Raw genomic sequence first — 16940 nt, 5'->3', positions numbered from 1 at the left:
ATATATATATATATATATATATATATATATATATATATATATATATATATATATATATATATATATATATATATATATATATATATATATATATATATATATATATATATATATATATATATATATATATATATATATATATATATATATATATATATATATATATATATATATATATATATATATATATATATATATATATATATATATATATATATATATATATATATATATATATATATATATATATATATATATATATATATATATATATATATATATATATATATATATATATATATATATATATATATATATATATATATATATATATATATATATATATATATATATATATATATATATATATATAAAACAATAAAATGAGGAAATTGTGATACACCACACTAAATATGAATGTTTGTAAAACACCATAAATTGTCAACATATGACATTCGGAATGCAGTTTTTGCACTAAATCGTGAAAAACCACCAAAGAAGTTTTCCCGCGCTTTTTCAGAAAAATGGGAATCCTCGAGGTATTTCTATTATCCTGAACTGTGGTGGTATAAAAGATAGCTAATGACGTTTAGAATAACAGAGGGAGAATAAAACTCTCGGAGATGTTTAACATCCATCACATGACTTGTTTTAGGGGTTAGCGGTTCCCCTTCTTGAATTCATCCCCCAGTCTCAGAAAGAGCCCACCAGAGGATCTAAATCTCTTATTTTTGCGTCCACGTGAAAAGGTAAAGGAATATTCATGAATTGGGCAGCTACTAAAAATGACACATTAAAAAACATTTGCATATTTCTTTACTAAATTTAATTATTTAGTTAAAAAGTGTTTATAATAAAAACAATAACATTAAAAAAAAACTTTTATAAAAAAAAAACTTAACTCTATACCTTTCTCAATTATAATGCATTATAATTTATTTAAAAATAATGTAAATCTTCTTTCCTCTGATATATAACTGGTGATGAAGTAATGTTATCCAGCATACAAAGTTACAAATTTCAATTAAGATGCATTTGTAAAGCTTGTGAAGATTAGTGCTACTTCAGAAACACTTATTGCATATATTACTAGAATAAGGTTCCTCATGAGTATGAACTCTAATGTAAATATTTAGATCAGAATTATTGAAAATTCATTTAATTCAATTCATATTGAAAATTCATCTAAAATATGGTGTATCACTTTTCTGAAAATGATTGTGTTTAGTAAGAGGACAGTTTTGAGATAAACTCTAATTACATTATGCTACAGAAAAAAGGTTTTTTCATTAATGTAAAGACAAACAGAAAAAGCGAAGTCAAACTTTTGAAATGAACTCTTTTTACATATGCTAATGCTACAGAAATGAAGTTTTTCATAGGTATGAATACAACTGTGATTACCTGGATAGTCTTTAAGTAAAAAATAATTTTTACAAATACAAGAATATAGCTTCTATAGATAGAATATAGCTAGATATACAAGGAGTGATCAAATGAAGAGGTCCGAAACCACGTAAAAAAGTAACAGTTAAGTATTTGCATATTCCGCCATGGGAAAACGTTGCAAGGCATCTCCAGATGCGATTGGAGTCTCTGACAGGGGCTCGGAGCATGCGCAGGAGAGAGCAGGGGCTCTTATCAAAAGCGGCGTCCAAATGATGCGGCAGTCCGCATGAGGAACAGAAACTCCAGCACAGAAAAACCATTAACTCCTATATGTACTGTGAGACACTCCGACGCTTACACAGGTTCATCAAGAACAAAAGACCGGGGCTGCTCACGGAGGGTGTGGTTCTGCTCCATGATAACGCGCGCCCACACGTCTCCAGATTCACACACGTGGAACTGGTTAAGTTCAAATGGGAGATGTTGGACCATTCGCCCTACAGTACGGACATGTCTCCCTACGATTTCCATGTGTTTGGTTCACTGAAGAAACACCTGAAAGGGAAGTGCTTCAGCTCGGACGGCGTACTCAAGGATGCTGTGAAGGACTGGGCCTCGTCACGGCCACAGGAATTCAGGGAACAAGAAATTCTGCGGCTTATTCATCAGTGGGATCGTTTTGCTCACGCCTATGGTGTATATTTTGAATAAAGTCTACATTTGTACCCACCGTGTCGTTTCGTACCTTTTCATTTGATCACCCCTTGTATTATCTCCGTCTGAAAAACTCTTATTACATAATATAAGAGTAAGGTTTCTCACCAGTATGAACACGACTGTGTTTAGTCAGTGTACTTCTTTCTGAAAAACTTTTATTACATATGCTACAAGAATAAGGTTTTTCACCAGTATGAACAAGACAGTGTTTAGTCAGTTTACTTCTGTCTGAAAAACTCTTATTACATATACTACAAGAATAAGGTTTTTCACCAGTATGAATACGGCAGTGTCTCATCAGATGGCATTTTCGTGAAAAACTGTTATTACATATACTACAAGAATAAGGTTTTTCACCAGAATGAACAAGTCTGTGATTAGTCAGATTATCTCTTCGTGAGAAACTCTTTTTACAAATACCACAAGAATAAGGTTTCTCCTCAGTATGAAATCGACTGTGTTCAGTCAGTTTATCTCTTTGTGAGAAATTCTTTTTACATATACCACAAGAATAAGGTTTCTCCTCAGTATGAAATCGACTGTGTTCAGTCAGTTTATCTCTTTGTGAGAAACTCTTATTACATGTACTACAAGAATAAGGTTTTTCACCAGTATGAATACGGCAGTGTCTCATCAGATGGCCTTTTTGTGAAAAACTGTTATTACATATACTACAAGAATAAGGTTTTTCACCAGAATGAACAAGTCTGTGATTAGTCAGTTTATTTCTTCGTGAGAAACTCTTTTTACATATACCACAAGAATAAGGTTTCTCCCCAGTATGAAATCGACTGTGCTCAGTCAGTTTATCCCTTCGTGAAAAACTCTTTTTACATATACCACAAGAATAAGGTTTCTCCCCAGTATGAAATTTAATGTGTTGAGTCAAATTATTTCTAAGTGAAAAACTTTTATTACATATACTACAAGAATAAGGTTTTTCACCAGTATGAACAAGACTGTGTTTAATCAAATTACCTCTACATGAAAAACTTTTATTACATATACCACAAGAATAAGATTTTCTTACAAGATGAATAACACTATGTTCAATAAGTTTATTTTTCTGAGAAAAACTTTTTTTTCCCATGCTGCATGAACAAGGTTTCTCAACTGAGAGCAGAAAAATGTGAACAATTTGATGAAAAGTAGTGCAAGAAATAAATTTCTAGTTAATATAAAAAGTATTAACTATCGGTCACTCTTGCTTACTCGAAATTTTTTTATCACATACACTACCAGAGTACTAAGCAACTACTTATTCACTACATAAACTACAAACATTAAATTACTTTGTATAGAATTATTTTTGTGTTAGAGCATCATTATCTCTATGACACACATTACACAGACATTATTTGCTGGTAGTGTCCGAACATAGAATGTTACTACCAAATAAAGTGATATTGTCTTTAATGAAATTTTCTTCTGTCAGGAAGCATTTAACACACACTGCATGAATAGTTTATTAATAATATAAATCGTTCAAGAAAATCATTTCCAGCGACATAAAGAAGATAATATATGAGATAAGAAGATAATATAAAATATAAAGATCTGCATGGAAATAACCTTACAAAAGCATTTTCTATACTTTTTCCCATTACTATTACAGGGAATTTACTTTATATTGATAGAGTTTTTTGATAGGCAGGTTTATATAGTCGAGTATATATAAGACAGTTTTATTGCCCTGTAAGAATATATCTTCGAAATTTAAATAGGACATTAAGTAATGAATAAAGACGAAACAATTTAATGAAGTCTTCCTTTACACAATTGGGGTTAATAAAAATCTTCCTCAGTATAGGTGAGGTAGTCTGTTTATAAAGTTGTTTACGTTATTAGTCGCTTATTTCTACTATTCTGATCTCCAGGTTCTTGGAACAGTTTATGACCAGTAGCATAACCAGTAGTATGACCAGTAGCACTTATCGCATTCTTAAAAGAGCATTTTTACTGTATGGCAGAAAATCGCATATACGATTTCTTACCAGTAGCATTAGTCATCACGAGCTGGAAGTATGTTTGGAGGGAGAAAGCGTCGATCGCTCTACTACGTTAATGTGAGCGATTCAAAGCTTGTCCTATTTTTATTTAGATTTTTTTATTTAAGAAGATTATGAAAGGATCCTTTCTGGATTATAATTACAAGGAACAATTGTATCAAAGGTGAATCGAAAAATTTCTATACTATGCACTTTAAACATGAGCTGTTTACTATTTTAGTCTCTAAGCTCTATTTAGTCTCTTTATTTATATAAGTGAATTTATATAATATTATATATTTATATAAGTACTATTTTAGTCTCTTTATTTATATAAGTGAAAGTAGAACATTTTATTAGGAATGTTTTCGTTTAGTATTGTTATATAACATTGTTCGTATCTAATATTTTAACACCGAATGTGAGCCAAATCAGGAGCAAGAATTTATTTCTCCAATGACGGTAACAAACTTCACTTTCCCCTGGGAAACTATGCCACCGTTTTTCAGGGTGAGGTCTATACCATTATCTTGTGCTGCGAGTTATGCTTAGACAAGGGATATCAAAATACGACTATCCGCATCTGTTCTGACAGTCAGGCTGCTCTCCTATCACTGTCAAGGTGTAAATTCACCTCTTTGTTACTGTGGGAATGCTTCTCGGTCCTCTGTGACCTGTCCGCTCATAACAAGGTATCCCTGCATTGGGTACATGACCTGGACATATGGGTATTTTTGGAAATGATGATGAAGCAGCACGGGCTGGCTCTAATGCAATTTTCTGGGGCCCTGAACCTGCGCTGGGAATTTCCCCCTCCTCATTTAGGGCAGCCATTTTCAAGCTCTACGGCAAGATTGCCCATGAGCAATAGCGCGCTGCTGGCGGTCAGAGACAAGCTAAGGAGCTGAATCGAGACTGTGCTAGTGTATACGTCAAAAGGAGCTCTTAAAGTTTAATAGAAACAGTATAAGGAAGATCATAGGTCTTCTTACTGGTCACTGTATCCTCAGGAGACACCTACACATTATGGGAATAGAAGCCAATTCTCTTTGTCGGGGTTGTCATCTAGAAGAAGAGACATCACGACACATACTTTGCGTCAATGCCTGGGAACTGCAAGATGTTCCTGTAAGGTGCTTGCTGAACTTTATTTCAGCTATAGGGCTTTCTTGCTAATCACGACTAGGGTTTGGGTGCAATACACCTCTGGTCGATGTGCCCTGCTCGTCAGAGCTGCCCAACCTCTAAGTCTAGTCTAGTCTAACTAGTGGGTTGTGCCCCCTGCTCTCTAACGCACGCCAACCCCCGAAAATTGGTACACAATCTTATAATGGTTTGCTTTGCAAACCAAGCTCGCTTCTATCTTAGGTACATTGCAAATACACAAAATTCTAAGAATTCAAAACAATCATTCAAATCCATATAAAAACTTTTTTTTTTAAAAAAAATTACATATCTTTTGTAAATACTAAGTCATTAAAATGAATTTGAACTCAAATAAATGACATGTAATTCGTTAAACCTATTAGAAATGTGCCATAGTATAAAATCTTAAAGCGTAACAGCACGACTGAGACTCATTTTTCAATGAATAACTAATAACAATAATAAAACAAATAAATTCGTGATATAAATCAAAAATAGTCAAATAAATTCGCAATATATAAATTCGTGAAAAAAAGCGCTGTCGACAAAATACTAAAATAGAGATCCATCGACAAAGACTACTCACTTCTGCCTAGCTTAAGGTTATTTCAGTTTCCGTTTTTAAAAGCGCTATACGTTGAGCCACCTCAGCTAGATTCGGCATGTGGCATTTTTAGCGGCAATCATTGGTCGATTTTCTAGCGTTGCCATTCGCATTCGGGGAGTTGTAATGAGGCTTTTTTTGTCGCCGTGTAAGAGAAATATATATGTTACGGCCAAAGCCCGAAGTCCGGCCAGATCACGAATTGGCCGGCCCTCTTGGCCAAAGTCCGAATTTTTTTTTTACTACGCGAAGTGGCCGAGGATGGCTGGCCAAAGTCCGAAATAATTGAAACGATCAATGAATATTTTACCTTGGCGGCCTTCTATAATTATATAAATAATTCTTATAAATCTTCTGATTTAAAAATAAAAAAAATAGAAGTTTTTAAGTTGTCTATTAAATAATCATTAATTTAATAATCATTATTAAATTGTCTATTTAATTGTCATGTATACCAAAGGTTTAGTCACATTAGGTCTAGTTAAGTACCACTGCCCGGTATACCCTACACTGATGTTTTTTTAAGGTTCAGTGCCACTGCCCGGTATACATTTCCCCGGTATATCCTACACTGATGTTTTTTTAAGGTCAAGTGCCCCTGTCCGGTATACATTTACCCGGTTTGCCTGGTATAATGATTTTTTCTTCCAACTTTGGCCCATGCCAATTCGCGATTTGTGCGGTCCATTCCCGAAATCAAGAAAAATTTCGGACTTTGGCCAGCTAATTTACAGCGTTCTTGGCCAAATCACGATCTGGCCGGCAAGATCGCGAATTGGCCGACTTCGGGCTTTGGCCGTAACATATATATAGATTATTTTTATTTTATAATTAATTGAGATGGATGGCGTTTTCAATATAAATGTAAAAAATAACAATCTCGAGCTCGGTACCTGCTCTAGTTCCGGTTAAAACGTTTGCAGCTACTTACTACATGTTATTCTGAGAGCCGACATTTTCAAACAAATAATTTTGTTTTCATCAAAAGAAGTAAATTAGATGATTTCTGAGCTCAAATCTGCTGTATTTCATAAGATATTAATGTTATTAAGTAATTCTGGAGAGTTTAAAGTGAAAATTTGTTGTAGTTATTTACAGATATATTGTAAAAAAAGATGACATGGTTGCTAGATTTTGAATAACTCGCTTTTTGGCAGTCGTGATTTAGTCTCTTTCCATTTGTTTATTAATGTTTGTTCTTGTTGCAAGCTGTGCACCATCTTACGTCAGTGTTAACACTTTCAACATTGTAAATACAAGTATCGTTTGCATCGTAAACACAAGTAATAAGTAATCATATACCACGTTTGCAAGAATCTCAAAACACAATGATGCTAAATGGCTTTAAAATACAACGGAAACAGTAACCCGGAAATTTAGGTGGTATCGAGCTTGCAGCGTTCCTTGGTGTAGAAAACACCATATTATCAATTTTGAATGTCATCGGCAATGTAAAAAAAAAAAAAAAATCGGAATCTTTATGTAAGAAAACTAGATCATATAATATAGCAAGTGATTTTCTGACTTAGAAGAATGAGATCACATTAATGGTTGCTTGCTTGTTGTTTATTTGCGTCGCACTAGAGCTGCACAATGGGCTATTGGCGACGGTCTGGGAAACATCCCGGAGGATGATCCGAAGACATGCNTAATTTCAGAAATAATATAGCAAGTGATTTTCTGACTTAGAAAATTAGATCACATTAATGGTTGCTTGCTTGTTGTTTATTTGCGTTGCACTAGAGCTGCACAATGGGCTATTGGCGACGGTCTGGGAAACATCCCGGAGGATGATCCGAAGACATGCCATCACAATTTTGATCCTCTGCGGAGGGGATGGCACCCCGCTTCGGTAGCCCGAAGACCTGCGTGCGATTTCGAGCACTTTACGGTAGCACAGTTTAACGAGGACACATACCGCACACCCTCGGTCCCTACGCCGACTGATCCAAGTGGTCACCCACCCGCACACTAACCGCAACCAGTGATGCTTGACTTCGCTGATCTGCTGGCATGGGTGCAAGTTGGAAAAAAGGCCAAGAATGAAATTTTTTTAACTGAAATACCTAACATACACAATACCCCCTCGACCTATGCAAAATGTCTGAGAAAGCTTTACCATAATACATCAAGTTTAAATACTGTACAAAAGATATTTATTCATTTCTCCTTTGATAAAATAACAACAGGACATAAGAAAGTAGACCAAACCAATAACGTAGACCTGAAAAATATTTTTCAGTAGTATAGAGAGTAGGCCTAAAAGTATTTTTAAGAACAGAAAAAAAAATTTCCGTCTTGGAGTCGGGTCTTGTTTCCGTCCGCGGACGTTTTCGAAAGACGGAAATCCGTCCTGGGGACGGAAGACTTGCACCCATGTCTGCTGGGAACCGTGTCTTAACGATCAGTCCACTGCGGGACCCACATTAATGGAAAACGGTTTTTATGTTAGAGAAACACAAAATTTAATTGTGATCTTACCCTAGATCTTCAATTCTGGCGCATGAGTGGGAAAAAGAGATCTGTCAATGCTCTCCGATAAATTGTCCCTTAGCTCAAGCGTCTTCAGAAAACGAAGTGGTGCAAAAATATCTGCTCATTTATTTGACACTTCAGAATTCGAACAGCAATCACTCTTCCATTTGCAACTCTCCCGCAATCGGAATGCAAATAAAGCAACGTTGACCGTATTGCCACTTCAATTATGGTAATCACGAAGTGCAGACGATATTGTAAGTTTCGAAATAAGACAGGAAAACGTACTTTCTCTGAATAAACATGTTTTTTTTTTAGACAGATTCGGATTTCAGACCCTAAAATATAGGGGCTAGATGGTATCTCGGAAATATGGTTCCAATCGTTCGGTCAGGAAAGCACTCCAAAGTTTGGACCACTTAATGTTAATTTTATTTTTTACTTATTTCGCTATATCTCGAGAATTTTGTAAGCAAATTGGAAACCTTTGCCCACAATTTTAAAATTCGTTTATCCAAATATAATTTTAGGCGAAAAATAACTTTTTTTAAAATATTTATTTTTTTAAATATTTTATTTAAAAATGGTCAAAAAATTTTTAAACTGTAAGGTACAGAATTTTTTGTCATTTTTAAGAATATAACCCCGCACAGCAAAATACAAAATTTGAGCGAAATCGATCGAGCGGAACTATTTGAGCGAAATCCATCAAAGAAGTTCCTAAGAAATCAAATTTTGAATTTTGCCATGAAAAAATATAATCTTTAAAATGATACAAAGCATTGTATCCCTGACAATTGGATAAATAATCTTTATAATTAGATAAAAAATTTCAATTAACTTAAAAAGTTCTAAAGATATAGCACGATATGCAAAAATGAAAATAAACAATAAAGGGTGCAAACTTTGGACCACATTCAGAATCGAATTCGTCGAAAAAAACATATGTTTATTCAGAGATAGTAATTACCTCATATGAGAACTGAAAGGATTACACAACAGGAGAAAAATGAAAAGCAATAACATTTAGAATATCACCATGGGAATACCATAACAGAAGCCGAAAAGTATTTTACGGGAATAACGTCCTAAAAATTGAACGGGACAAACATTAAGCGAATTAAAGTGGAGGTATGGACATTCATGGCAGCTTCAAAAAGGGGGCATTACCGTGATTCAGGGCGGGAGTAGTTTCTGCTGTTGGCAGTTAATTACCGCAAACAGCCATACCTCGACTGCTCCAAGAGAAAAGAACTTAATCAATACTTTCGGAAAAAATAAAATTTCAAAAAAAGCTAGAGCTACATTCATAAATAAAATTGGCTATTTCAGTACGTCAAATTCTAGTTTGTAATTGCATCCCTGCAGCCAGCATAGTGGTGCGCATGATCCTTTGTGCGACAAGTGTAGCATTTTGATTTGTTCATTTACATCGCACTAGAGCTGAACAATGGGCTATTGGCGACGGTCAGGGAAATATCCCTGAGGATAATCCGAAGATATTCCATCACAATTTCGATCCTCTACAGAGGGACCTGCACGCGAACTCGGACACTTCACGGTAGAACAGTTTAACGAGGATCAATACCACACACCCTCGGTCCCTACGCAGACTGATCCAAGTGGTAACTCCCCTGCACACTGACCGCAACCAGTGATGCTTGACTTCAGTGATCTGCTGGGAGCAGTGTCTCAACGATCAGTCCACTGCGGGACACAACAAGTTTAATAGTTTTGCGACAAGTTTCAAACCAATAAACAAATGCTATTTTTTTTAAAAAAATTATTTCCTCATATTCCCTGAGTATTTTTCTACAAACATATTGTGATTTGACAATTCTCGAACTCTTATAATTTCTATGCAGCAAAACAAAGCTCAACACTCACAATTGCAGCAGTTTGCACAATTTTTTTTAATTCAGAGAGATATTTTCGATAACCAAGTAATATTTTGAAATGCTTTTGTAAATAATACAATTTGTTGTTAAATAATTAACAATAAAAAATTACGATAGTTTATTCTTGGTGTATTGAAAATGGAGTTGAACAAATAAAGGTTCCACTCCTTCAATAGCTTAGAAACCAGCTAGGCTTGAATTCGGTTTTGTAGGGTTGGAGGACTGCTAGAAGAATTGTATTCGACTTCGTTACCATTCAAACTTATTCCATTACCTATAATAATAATAGAAACACTTATGGTTTTTGATATTTTAATAAACTTCTCAAGAAATACTAAGTTAATTCTATAATTTCAGAAATGGTTAGGTCATGCGATTTTTTATGCTTATCAATAAATTTTACAGCTTTCAGGGATTTGAAAAGCCCTTGAAATATTTTTGAAAACACTGTACTTGAAAATACAACAATAAGCTTGTAACTTGTATTTATTAGTTTGGTAATTATTAGCAATTATTGCATAAAATTTCCCAAACTTAGCTTTAATACTAATAAAAGTATGGCCTTATTTATATATAAAAATTTTTTTAATTTATTTTGTCTTTATTGGCTATAACTCCAATATGAATATCTTGAAAATTCACAAAGCTTCTAGTAATATTCTAAATAGTACTTGTATTTTTAAAAGAAACCTCTAAATAATACAGGGTTTTAAAGAAATTTCATTTTGCCTCATAAGACGAAATTAAACAACAAATGATACCTTACAATAGTACACTGAAATGTGATGATATAAAGAAAGAAAGCATACTTTCATGGAGGATGATCTCCCAAAATGCTGCTGTCATTTCAAATAAATCTTATTGAATAGTACAAAATAAAATTTGGGGGGAAACTCATTCAGAGCTTTCTTTTAAAAAGTGCAAAAACTGATTAGAAAATAGCTAAAAACTTTATAAATGTTCAAGATATTCGAATTAATCTTTTTCATAAGACACTGAATGCAATTCGATGCGACATTTTATTAAGAAAATTTTTTTTTTACTTTTTCTCAGGGCATGCGAAGTATGTAAGAACTACTTTAAATGCTCAGATCTTCCGCAATTTTATCTTTAACTTTAAAATAATAATTTGCTTAATAATTAAAAACTGTTCTGAAAATATTTTTGATAATTTTTTTATATTATAGCCAAATTTTTGTTTTACATATATATTTATGCTAGGTTTACGAAATTTAATTCAACTATTGAAAATAAAAACCGATGTAATCAAAGCAAGTTACAAGTTAATGGCTATATTTTTCTGTCATAGAGTGATCAAAAATACTTGTTTAGTTCCTAATTTATTATCACTCCCTTAAGCCTGTGAAAGCTTTGAAACTTATTAATAAGTATGAGAAATTACCTGACATAAACATCTCTAAATAACAAAATAATTCTCTCAGTACTTTTCGAGATATTTAAAAAAATTTCAAAAACTGAAAGTGTTTCCTCCATTACTATAGAGCAGTGTAAGCTGTACTAAATAATTTGGAAAGGTGATCAAGCTCCCTGCTAAAGGCGGTTAGTACTCAATACTTTTGATAATTTTATTCAGAACTATGGCAATTTAAGAGTATTTATAATTATTTTAACATCAAGTAAATTGAAAAATAATTATTAAAAAAAAATGGACATGAATGAAATGAACATGACTATGAGCAACAAAAAAAACTACCTATTTTGTGACGATATTTTATTACATACAAAAACTAGGTTATTCAACATTAGAAACTTGATTAATAAGAAAGTTGAACATTTACATAAAATATGAGGATAAATTACTTCAAATGAACATTATTATAATAACTACAGCACTAATTTGCTTTCAAAAAATTCTTAAAAAATAAGAATAAATTTTATAGAATGTCTGTTACAAATTTTTCATTAGGAAATTCGCAAATGCAATTTTAATGTAACGGGATTTTATATTAATTGAATGCAAACAAAAGAAATAAAATAATATTTGTACCAGATATGGAAATTGTACTAAAAATAATAAACTTTAAAAAACATCTTTCATAATTTTTCTAAACTTTATTTCTGTATCCGTTATGCCGCAAAACACAGTATAAGCATAAATTAAATAAAGAGCATTTTATTTTAATGACATATAAAAAAAAATAGAAATATTCATCACAAAATATTGAAAATGTGCTGAACCATTTTAAGAAAAGAACTACAAATTAATATCACACACTTACACATAAAGACCTTATAACAAAAAAGTTATTAAAGGAGTATTCATGAATTGGGCAGCTATTAAAAAACGATATTAAAAACATTTGCATACTCCCTTATTTAATTATTTAGTAAATAGTGTTAGGAATTTAAAAAAAAAAAAAAAATTGATTTACTAGTTTTTATTATCTTTTTAACGATTTGAGTTATCTTTTGCGTTCCTTAAAAGTTTGGTTGAATATAGGTTCTCAAATGTTAAAATGTGATTAAAAAACAAGAAGTTGATTTTATGAAGCAATCTATACCACTTTCTCTATACCTTTCTCAATCATAATGTAACCTAATCTATTTAAAAACAATGTAAACCTTTCCTTAAATCATATCAAAAATATTTTGCATTTAAAAGAAATAAAAAATTTTAATTATGTGTGCTAGATAGGATTCATTAAGTAAAACATGCTGCATGTTATTTTGATTAAAAATTTCAATTAAAAAAAATGAATATTATCTTCAACTTGGTACTCTAATGCTGAGAGAATAAATAACAATTTATGATTTTGTGAAGAATAACTGGTGGGTAAGTGATGTTATATATAACAGGTGATAAAGTAATGTTATCCAGCATACAAAGTTACAATTTCCAATTAAGATGCGTTTGTAAAACTGTATTTTAATTAAAATTCTTAACTTTTCTATACTGAAGTTTTTTTTATAAGCACTACTTATAAATAAACACAAGAAAGGAAAAATGATGAAAACTAAAAGATAAAATTTAAAACTATTTGAAAAGAAAATGCTTAATTAATTCCAATAGAATGTTTTTAGTCAGATGACATTTCAGTTAAATATATATATATAATACGGATAGGTTAATACACAGTACGGATATGACTGTGTTCAGTCATTCTACTGTATAGTGAAAATCTATTTTACACATGCTGCAATAATTCATAACTTACACCAGTAAGAGTCAGAATATGATAAGTTAAAGAAAAATCTCTTTGGACATATATGAGAAGAATAAGGTTCCCCACCAGGATCAATAAACATATGGTTAGTAAGATTAGTTCTTGTTCAGAAACACTTATTGCATATATTACTAGAATAAGGTTCCTCACGAGTATGAACTTTAATGTAAATATTTAGATCAGAATTATTGAAAAATCATTTAAAATATACTTCCAAAATATGGTGTATCACTTTTCTGAAAAAGATTGTGTTTAGTAACAGGACATTTTTGAGGTAAATTCATATTACATTATGCTACAAAAAAAAGGTTTCCTCACTAACTAGAAGACAAACAGAAAGAGCAAAGTCAATCTTTTGAGAAAAGCTCTTTTTGTATATGCTACAAAAATAAAGTTTTTCATAGGTATGAATACAAATGTGATTATCTGGACAGTCCTTAAGTAAAAAATAATTTTTACAAATACAAAAATATAGGTTTCTAAACAGTGTAAGCAAGAATCCGTTTAGCCACATGATCTATTGTCGAATGCTTTTTTTTTTTCATATACCAAAAAAATAAGGTTTCTTGCCAGTATGAACACAAATGTGCTTAGATACATTACCTCTGTCTGAAAAACTCTTATTACAAAACACAAGAATAAGGTTTCTCCCCAGTATGAACACGACTGTGCTTAGTCAGTGCTCTTCTTTCAGAAAAACTCTTATTACATGTACTACAAGAATAAGGTTTTTCACCAGTATGAAGAAGACTGTGTTTAGTCAGTGTACTTTTATCTGAAAAACTCTTATTACATATACTACACGAATAAGGTTTTTCACCAGTATGAACACGACTGTGCTTAGTCAGTGTACTTTTTTCTGAAAAACTTTTATTACATATGCTGCAAGAATAAGGTTTTTCCCCAGTATGAACAAGACGGTGTTTAGTCAGTGTACTTCTATCTGAAAAACTTTTATTACATATGCTACAAGAATAAGGTTTTTCACCAGTATGAACACGACAGTGTTTAGTCAGTGCACTTCTTTCCGAAAAACTTTTATTACATATGCTACAAGAATAAGGTTTTTCACCAGTATGAACAAGACTGTGTGTAGTCAGTGTACTTCTATCTGAATAACTTTTATTACATATGCTACAAGAATAAGGTTTTTCACCAGTATGAACAAAATTGTGTTTAGTCAGTGTACTTTTTACTGAAAAACTCTTATTACATATGCTACAAGAATAAGGTTTTTCACCTGTATGAACACGGCAGTGTTTTATCATGTGGTATTTTTGTGAAAAACTTTTGTTACATATACCACAAGAATAAGGTTTTTCATCAGTATGAAGAAGGCTGTGTCTATTCAGCGTTCTTTTATATGAAAAACTCTTATTACATATACTACAAGAATAAGGTTTTTCACTAGTATGAAATAGACTGTGTTCAGTCAGTCTATCTCTTCGTGAGAAACTCTCATTACATATACTACAAGAATAAGGTCTCTCACCAGTATGAACACGACTGTGTGTCGTCAAATTATGTCTAAGTGAAAAACTTTTATTACATATATCACAAGAATAAGATTTTCTTACAGGATAATTAACACTATGTTCAATAAAATTACTTTTCTGAGAAAAACTTTTTTCCCCCATACTGCATGAACAATTTGATGAAAAATTCTGATTACATGTACTGCAAGATATAAATTTCTAGTTAATATAAAAAGTATTAACCATCGGTCACTATCGTCTTCTTTAAAAAATTATATCGCATATACACTACCAGGGAACTAAGCAACTACTTATTAACCACACTTGGAAACTTATAAGCACATCAACTACAAACATTAAATTTTTTTGTACGAAATTATTTTTGAGTTAGAACGTCATTATCAGTATGACAAACATTACACAGACATTATTTGCTGCTAGTATCCGAACATAGAATGTAACTATCACATAAAGTGATATTGTCTTTAATGATATTTTCTTCTGTCAGGAAGCATTTAACACACACTGCATGAATACCCTATTAATAATATAAATCATAAAGGAAACATATTCTGCTTACTGTCAGCACGAAGAATATATATATATATATATTTTTAATCATTTCCAGCCACATTTACTTCCCATATAAAGAAGACAATATATGAAAATAATATATGAATATGATTTGCATGGAAACAACCTTTTTAAAGCACTTTTCGATATTTTTTTACCATTACTATGAGGGCAATTTACTTTATATTGGTAGGGTTTTTGATTGGAAGGTTTATACAGTTGAGTATATATAAGAGAGTTTTATTACATTTCATACCCCAGTACGAATATATCTTCGGAATTTGAATAGGACATTAAGTAATGAATGAAGACAAAACAAATTTATAAAACCTTCCTTTACACAAATGGGGTTAATAAAAATCATCCTCAGTATAAGTGAGATAGCCTGTTTTAATTTAGTTTATCTCAGTAAAAAGTTTTTAAACAAACAAGTGCAAAATTGCGGTAGACGGAAAAAGTTGTTTACGTTATTGGTCGCTTATTTCTATTCACACGATCTTCAGGATTTTGGAAAAGTTTATGACCAGTAGATGTCGCTATTACTGAATATAAGCTTATGGGTCTCTATCTTTTAAGGAATTGGTAACTAATTTTAAACCATAGTTTCTACTACAGAATGGCAACAAGGAAATGATAACGTCGGATCAATGGGCTTTTCGCATTGTGATTGGCTGTTGACTATCACTCATGGTTGCAAGAATTTGGGAAGTTATCGCGTTTATTGTGAATTAAAATAAAAATTTCAATAATTTTGTGCACGCCTGTCTGTGTTCTCGCGTAATCTCGTACTTGGTGTGATGAAACAATTGGTTCATTGATGGATTGTGTTTACATTTATTTCGTAAACAGCCACTGGAAAAGAGGAGATTTGTGTTTAAAAAAGAAATTAGGCGAAAATGTTTTCGAATTTTTAGATATTTATAAATGTAACAATAAAAATGAATGTTTTCTTTGCTATGTTTATTATTTGTTTTTAAATAAAAGTATGTCATTTTGATATTAAGAGTATGTTCTTAATACTTTGCTCTTAATACTTTTAAATTAAGTATTCTCTTATAAAAGCTTAGCTGCAATATTTATATAATTTTCTTACATTCTGTTGTAAGGAAAAGAAAATTCGGATCTAAATTAAAAGAATAATTATGCCATGTAATGTCTAATCATCCTATGCATATTTCCTAACATTTGTACTTAATTATTAAGCATTATAATTGTAACATAAAAAATAATTCTGGAGTAAAGTTCAAATTGATGTTTAAGTGTTTATATATTATGTTTATTCGACATTAAAAGTGTTTCTACTTCTAACATTTTATAAATGAATTTGTAACCCGCAGTTTTAATAAAATAAAATTATCGCTAGTTAATAAAACTATGGCAAGAGAAAAATTATCGGTAAAATTTTTATGTGGTTATCAATTATTATATATTTATTTGGAAGTAATGAAAAGTAATAATATATTTGTGAATCTAAGCACATCATGATAAGC

The 16940-nt window shown here is 31.7% G+C and overlaps 2 protein-coding genes across 2 annotated transcripts; both read right to left on the bottom strand.

The window, feature by feature from the left end:
* Positions 1 to 241: 241 nt before the first annotated feature.
* On the bottom strand, positions 242 to 3976 carry LOC107441730 (zinc finger protein 271-like). The gene has a single exon (XM_043044086.2). The coding sequence runs from the start codon at positions 3194 to 3196 to the stop codon at positions 2183 to 2185; it is 1014 nt and encodes a 337-aa protein (XP_042900020.1). The 5' UTR covers positions 3197 to 3976; the 3' UTR covers positions 242 to 2182.
* A 7958-nt stretch (positions 3977 to 11934) lies between these two features.
* Positions 11935 to 15987, bottom strand: LOC107441731 (zinc finger protein 271). The gene has a single exon (XM_043044085.2). The coding sequence runs from the start codon at positions 15037 to 15039 to the stop codon at positions 14026 to 14028; it is 1014 nt and encodes a 337-aa protein (XP_042900019.1). The 5' UTR covers positions 15040 to 15987; the 3' UTR covers positions 11935 to 14025.
* Positions 15988 to 16940: the final 953 nt, after the last annotated feature.

This window comes from Parasteatoda tepidariorum, chromosome 10 (genome assembly GCF_043381705.1).
Source record: "Parasteatoda tepidariorum isolate YZ-2023 chromosome 10, CAS_Ptep_4.0, whole genome shotgun sequence".
NCBI classification, from domain to species: domain Eukaryota; kingdom Metazoa; phylum Arthropoda; class Arachnida; order Araneae; family Theridiidae; genus Parasteatoda; species Parasteatoda tepidariorum.
Note: the sequence above shows the minus strand (reverse complement) of the source record. Positions and strands in the feature narration are given on the sequence as shown.